Source organism: Penaeus vannamei, chromosome 18 (assembly GCF_042767895.1).
Source record: "Penaeus vannamei isolate JL-2024 chromosome 18, ASM4276789v1, whole genome shotgun sequence".
Lineage (NCBI taxonomy): Eukaryota > Metazoa > Arthropoda > Malacostraca > Decapoda > Penaeidae > Penaeus > Penaeus vannamei.
Genome location: NC_091566.1, coordinates 25048219 through 25055718, shown reverse-complemented (window position 1 = coordinate 25055718; position 7500 = coordinate 25048219). Strand labels below are relative to the sequence as shown.

Genomic DNA, 7500 nt, shown 5'->3' with positions numbered 1-7500 from the left:
ATGACAATAATAAAATTGATAACAGCAATAATAATAACAATGATAACAATAATAATGACTAACAAAATCAATAAAAATGATAACAACAATAATAATAATGACGATGACAATGATATTTACCTCATTTGAATGTGGTAGCTACATAATCTTTTCATAATACTAATGCCCTTTCCTTGTTTGTTGATGTAGCAACTTAAAAGTTTACCAGTGTGTGCAACCATTACCTGCCCTTTGCCAGAGTCCCAAAGGCGCAGAGCCAATGGTTGCGTATGTAGGTGTTTCATAAATATTTGATAAGTCGTGATTATAATAAGTTCATAACTATCCCTGCACAGTGTCATTCTCGATCACTACCAAGAGTCACATCTCAATCTGAATCTCAATAAGTTTGAAGCGTAAAGCATATCACCCTTCCAAATAAATGGAAAGAAATAAAGGTACAGGTTGTTTCATACAGCCTTCTTTAAAACGATAAATGATATATGCAAATGACAGTGCCAGTGATTCTTGGGAACTTATCTTCTATGTACTTAATACCCTAAACCTTTCTGTTCCAGACCTGTTTTTTCTGATTCATGAATGGTCCCAAAAGTAACACAAGTAACAAGAGATTGAATTAAAATAATACCTTATAATGAAGAAGTATCAGAAACAATCATAGAATTAATAGTCTCAATATGAAGAAAGACGCCAATCTATATCTAAATGATAAATGAAACTTTATTGATAACGAATTAATCAGTATGAATTTAAGGATATATGTTTTGACTTTTGGAGACACTTGCTGTAACTTTCAAAATGGGATCGTCTCTCAAAATTTTTATATTCGGTAATGTAAATTACCCTCTAGTCTAAGTATTGTATGGAATTTCCACTTTTCGTCCCCAATTCAACATTCTATGACTAATTCAAACTCTTGTTAATCCACAGAAACATGGAAATAAATGACCAACTTACACTTGTTTATGTACAACAGCTTTGACTTTGTTTACATTTGGAATATTGAAACAACTGACATGTGACATCCGCAACTTCATGTGTGACCCAGCACGCGTGCCCGTGCACACACACACATACACATACACATACACACACACACGCACATGCGCGCGCGCACACACACACACACACACACACACACACACACACACACACACACACACACACACACACACACACACACACACACACACACACACACACACACACACACACACACACACACACACACACACACACACACACACACACACACACACACACACACACACAAACACACACACACACACACACACACACACACACACACACACACACACACACACACACAAACGCGCACACGCACACATGTAAACGCACACGCACTATAGCCACCTCTTTTTTCTGGTAACCCCTCGACTTTCCAACTTGATTACAAAACTGTAATTTACAGACTGTCATTGTGTATGCAAGTGACTATAAACGTTGGCAGAAGCTACAGTAATGGGTCTATAAACTGTACTAAAAAGGAAAAAGAAAAATACCTCATTCCCTACTGTCAGAACCTCTTTTCGTTTTCTAGTACCAACTGCTCGACGATACTGATGGATTACTAGAGGAAATTGATGTTAAATTTGAATAGTAATTAATCCATTCTAAGGACACATGATCAATTTAGTGTATACAAACGGAGAGAGAATAAGGGGAGTAAGAAAAAGTGAACAAGTAACCTACTGGATAATTTACTAATTTGTATAAGTTCATACCTAATGGGAATATGATAAACTTTTGTAGGTCACTAAATTCAGAAATCGCTTTGGAAACTTTAAAACACATTTTTTCTTTTTACAGAAGTCTGATGTTAATATTTCATAGTGATTTAATTCCAGCATTGTATTGGTCACGGGTAGTGGGGGTCCGTAGGACGACCTAAGGATTCGTGTTTTGGGCAAGGTCTATATAAGTACTTATATAGACCAAACTTCGAAAAAAGAAGGGTAGGAAGGAAATTCATTTTGCAGGCAAGAGGCTTGTTAGAGGTTCTGTCCTGACATTTGAAAGCTCTCAAATATAGTGTCTTGAGTGTCACTTACCACCCCCCCCTCTCTCTCTCTCTCTCTCTCTGTGTGTGTGTATGTGTGTGTGTGTGTGTGTGTGTGTGTGTGTGTGTGTGTGTGTGTGTGTGTGTGTGTGTGTGTGTGTGTGTGTGTGTGTGTGTGATATTTTGTTCGTATCAGTAATGCCCGTCAGTCCTGCCTCTGACGCGAAGTAAACTGAAGAGAAGGCTAAGGAAAAGGCAATAATGAGAAAAGGAAATGTACAGATTGGCCACACAGGGGAAGGATGTGGAACAGGATTAGGCTGATGGCAATATTGAAAAGCAAGAAGAAGGTTAAGAAGGAAGTTAGAATGCTGAGAAGCTGATGAAAGACGAAGCAGAGAGATGGTTAGATGATATGAAGTCACGAAGTCTGATGGATTATCAGTGAAGGTCATTAGCAGCATATACAAAATATAGCAACAGGGCGAGGCTTGGGAGTAAAGGCCTTAGGTAGGGAAAGGGTATACAGCTTTATGACAAAGTATTGTGGCAAAAGGGTTAAGAATGAGTTAACAATAAGGATAAAATATGTTAGATGTCAAAGGCTGTAGTGCGCTGTAAGAGGGAACAGCAAATGGAGTATGAAGGCCGTTCAGGACTGACACAAAGCCAGCCTATGATCCTTTCAGCACGGATCCCACACTTTAGGATGTAGACAGAAGGGGATCAAGAAAGGGAAAATAAAGAAGAAAAGACTATGCAAAATTAGTTGAGGCAAGGGCTGAGGTCCAAGGTAGGGGTGATCCCTCACTTTGGGCCCCAGTCTCTGTCTCCTAAGCCCCCCATGGCAACAGGGGGAACCTGCGAAGATGATAGAGACTGGAAAGGTGACTGTTCTAGATGGTACATCATTGGAGATATGGAGATGTTCAGGACCAGACTGTTTAGCAAATCTTGGAAAGTGAGAATAATCCTAAGAAATGGAGAAATGTACCATTCCCATTCTTTAAAGAATAAGGACCGTGTCCAAACTCCGGTTACCAGTAATGGAAATACAGTGCATGATGCAGGAATTAATTACAACTGCAACAATTACCGTATGTATCAAAGATTATGTGAATGTGGTAACACGGTGAATCGTTGCTGTCCGTAGACGACGACAATTAGACATCTCGCATCAGCTGTTACGTAGATATTTTTTTACACCTTGAAATCTAGACCCAAAAAACATTCCATTGAGGATTTAAATGGGTCAACTTTACATATGAAAAGGTTGGCCCATAAGCAAGGCCTTTAAAGAACGTGTTGAACTAAACTATCCTTCAGGTATCATTTATGTAAATTTTGTAATAGATTTAAAAGGATAAGACGATTTGATTTAAAAAAAATTCTCATTAGCATTTGAATAAATACATATATTATCATTTATTGCTCATTTTATTTTCATGGGCAGAAAATAGCAAGAATGAACATATTGACCTGTTTACAACACGTTTTATATTAGCAATTTTTTATACATGGAACGTCATAAATCTCAAAATATATTTCTTTTCACTTTTTATCTGGCAAATGAATGCATACGATACTTGATCTTCCATATTTTCTTATATGTGCTTAAAACCAACATCATCAGTTACAATTGTGTATTCCTCTACTGCAAATAATACAAATAAAGTTATGAGAAACTGCACCAGTTAAGCATTAAGTGAAGGAACCAATTATGCAAGTTAGGTTTTGAATATCACTACTATTACATTATATAAATCATTTGTATGTTTTATTTTATACTTTTTTGGAAAGGATCCTTGATCATGTTCCAAATATTATGAAGGAAAATGGAAGTGAAAGCAGATAAAGAAAGATGAAATACATTGCCAAATACAAGATTTTTTTTTGTTTCACTCTCCTGCCTTCCCCAGGGGGTTGCATTTGTAATGTCTGACACATACAAATTATTTACCTGCACAGTTTTGTTAATAGACATGTATAGTATGACTATAAATCCAGTCTCCAAGGTAAACCATACAAGAAATAGATATTAAATGATTTTATTCTAAGAATATGATTATCTATGAGACACACCTAGCATCATGAAATTATGAGTAACAAGTATGAATGTGTAAACCCGAAATGGAGAAGATACACTTCACCTTCTCTGCTTTTTGCTCACATACACCAAACATTTTGTGGCATTGTTAACAACCTTCAGCCTCTTAGCTTTGTTTTTGTTAATTTTCCTCTTTCTCATCTGCCGGACAGTGTAGAGTTTCTTGAAGATCCCCTTCTTGTCATTGCCCATGATGCTTCCAGTGTCACTCATTACTTCCTCCTTAACCTTAACCTCAACCTCTGGCTGGTTTGTGTCCATGGTTTCAGCCTCCTCTGCATTCTTCTCCTCCTTCGGCTCAAGAAGTTCAACTGAAATATTAAGTAAAAAAGATGAAACATGTGTTGGCAAATGCACACCAGAATATAAAAATGTATAAATTTCAATTCAAAATAATATTGAAAAAGTCAAAGAGACTTCTAAATAACCAGAGCATGCATATGCAAAAGCATATGCCCACACAAACACCTTAATAAATGCTACCAACCTTTTGGAATTCTTCCGACTACTTTTGGGAGAGCATTGTTCTCCTCAGCTTTTTTGACAATTGACAATAACTGTTTTTCGAGTTTTGGTGCATAACGTGGAATTCTGCCCTTCTTGACTCTCTTAGCAGCTTTGCCTTTGGAACTTCTAGCCATTATTGATGAGCAGAAGGTATCTGTAAGGCAAGGGATACAAATATGATTTAGAAATGGTGGTGGAGGGAGGGAGGGAGGGAGGGAGGGAGGCAGGGAGGCAGAGGGGTTGATATATATATATATATATATATATATATATATATATATATATATATATATATATATATATATACATATACATATACATATACATATATATATATATATATATATATATATATATATATATATATACATATATATATATATATATATATATATATATATATATATATATATATATATATATATATATATATATATATATATATATATATATATATATATATATATACATATACATATACATATACATATACATATACATATACATATACATATACATATACATATACATATATACATATATACATATATACATATATATATATATATATATATATATATATATATATATATATATATATATATATATATATATATATATATGAAGGGGAAACTGCTATTGAGAAATTATGCAGATGAAAAAAATATAAACAAATAAAATAAAATAATATACTGGAATTAACTGTTTTAATGTATTAATGCCAGGAGGACATGTATATATACAAAACCTGTCGAGGGTGATTTTCCTTTATCAATTTTATTTACGCATTGGTGGATCTATAAGTGTTTAGTAAAGGAGTCAACTGCTAGGCTTACCTGCCCTCCCTTGTTTACCATTTCTTGATTTTTATTTACAAATTTTCATTATTATTATATTTATAGAAGCATTTAGTAAGGTTTCCCAGTTTAGACTGCTTTTAATTGAAAAACAGAAAATAATATATGGCAAATCTTCCAGCTAGATATAACACTGTCAGGATACTAGTTAATAGGTAATACCTTGTTGGCTCATAAGGAACATTCTCTCAAATTCAAAGACACTTCAGAACGGCTCAGACTGACTGTAATGCGATGGAGTTCAACAATGACTTGCTGAGGTACGAGACAGCTTGACAGTTATTAGCCAACAGGTATAAGATACTGGTAACTCTGGGTCCAGTACCCCTTAAAATATGTGAAGTGTTGCTGAATATGAGCACTTTACTTGACTTGACTCTTCCCAAAGGAAGAGTCAAGGGTTAAAGCCTCTTAAAAAATGAAAATGTATTTTGTGGTTTATCTTAAATTCTATGGTAAGGTTGCATTTTCAATTAATTTTCCCTTTCTACTGGATAAGTTTTACAAGATATTTTTTGCTGTGAATCTAATGATCCTTATAATTATGTCTGTTAGATATAACTGCTTGCCAACAGGCTTGGGGACACGCATTTTGGTCGGAGAGGTATGAACAAGAAGACAGCAGGGTTAGGCCTAGACTATTCAGCATTTTTGTATTTTTGTCATCGTTAATAGAAATAAAAAACACACTACAGGGAACTACTGAACCATAATAGCCTGCCAAGAAGGTAAAATCTCCACTTAAATTGAATAACAAAATAAAGCCCAGGCAGGTCTGCGTGACGTGCCTGATTTGATGTAAAGGCATCCACCTCTTGTTGCCCATATATCCTCATATTCAGAGACACTTTGGATAACTTAACTGGAAAGATGGACTGGCATCTCACTGCTGTCATCATCATCACCATCATCGAGACAGTCCAGCAGTGACTGGCTGTCAAGGATGAGAGACCGATTCAGCTCTGTTTAAAGTGTCCCAAATGTCTCTGAATATGAGCATCAGTATTTTGTTTTTCAGCAAATTATAAATTTTCAAATGTTCAACAATTGCAATAATTAGTGCATGGGTTCTAATAACTGGCCCTAAGATGCAACAAAGCCAATAATTCCCTGGTACATTCCATGCCTTCCCCAGTTAAGTGGGTCAAGATCTGTCCCAGACTGTAGAGTATTTTTCTTGCGCGGGGAATATTGCATTTTTTCATGCCCGGAAAACATTATTTTGTCTACATTTGCGCAGACAGATGATGAAACAAGAGCTGAGAAATGTCAAAAGAATTTTATGTGCGGAAGACAATTTAATAAAGAATTAAGTATGCAGAAAGTTACCCGACACTACATTTGCATGGACAGAATTTGACCAAATAATTTTTGCACGGGGAATGTGTAACTCTACAGTCTGGGATCTGTCTACCAAGTTCCCTTAGACTAAATCTATTATATATGGACAGTACACGTTTAAAGAACTGGCACTCATGGCATAGCATAATTGAAACCAAGATTATCCTTGTACTAGAAAGAGCACATAAAGGCCATATGGGCGATTTTCACTACCGTACTGCAATTTACTTGAATTGGTATATATCACACTTTGCCATACTACATACTCAGCTCTGCTTCCCTACACATTTCTCTGCCATATGTAAACAAACAATACTTTAACTAATATGTACACTACAATTAATGTTAGTACTCCTACCCTCAGAAACATCAGAATAAATGCTGTAAAAGAATCAGCCCAAACCCTTACCGCAATGAAATGGATCGTGTTTTCCTTCACACACGTGTCTTTTGCTTCGTCTGGACAAGTCTGTCTTTGCAGGGGATACGACGGAAGGTCTTTTAGTTGGGAAAGTTGGAGGTGATCTCTGTGAATGAGTGCGGGTGTTAATTTCTAATTCGTTTTGTTATTTTTGATTGGCTATTTCTATATACATGTTTATATCAGATATTTTTTTCCTTAAAAGGTCCATACAGGTTTAGGTCGTTATCCTTAACTTGTATTACCA

The 7500-nt window shown here is 35.5% G+C and overlaps 2 protein-coding genes across 2 annotated transcripts in view; both read right to left on the bottom strand.

Moving 5' to 3' along the window:
* The window catches only part of LOC113809113 (zinc finger protein 892), a 5539-nt gene extending 4441 nt beyond the window's left edge, over positions 1-1098 (bottom strand). Inside the window, exon 1 of the mRNA XM_027360600.2 lies at positions 958-1098. The gene's annotated coding sequence lies outside the window, so the exon portion shown is untranslated. The remainder of the gene's footprint in view (positions 1-957) is intronic.
* Positions 1099-4054: 2956 nt separating this feature from the next.
* LOC113809115 (uncharacterized) lies at positions 4055-7375 on the bottom strand. Its single transcript, XM_027360603.2, has 3 exons — positions 7242-7375; positions 4615-4788; positions 4055-4438 (listed from the first exon to the last, which is right to left on the bottom strand). Exons 2-3 carry the CDS (start codon positions 4766-4768, stop codon positions 4167-4169), a joined length of 426 nt encoding a protein of 141 aa, XP_027216404.1. The 5' UTR covers positions 4769-4788; positions 7242-7375; the 3' UTR covers positions 4055-4166.
* Between the last annotated feature and the right edge of the window lie 125 nt (positions 7376-7500).

Excerpts from the sequence above, each read along its gene's own strand:
- LOC113809115 (XM_027360603.2), bottom strand. The coding sequence starts at position 4,768 with ATGGCTAGAAGTTCCAAAGGCAAAGCTGCTAAGAGAGTCAAGAAGGGC. Across the intron at positions 4,439-4,614 it reads AGTCGGAAGAATTCCAAAAG|TTGAACTTCTTGAGCCGAAG; the intron begins GTTGGTAGCATT and ends TTAATATTTCAG.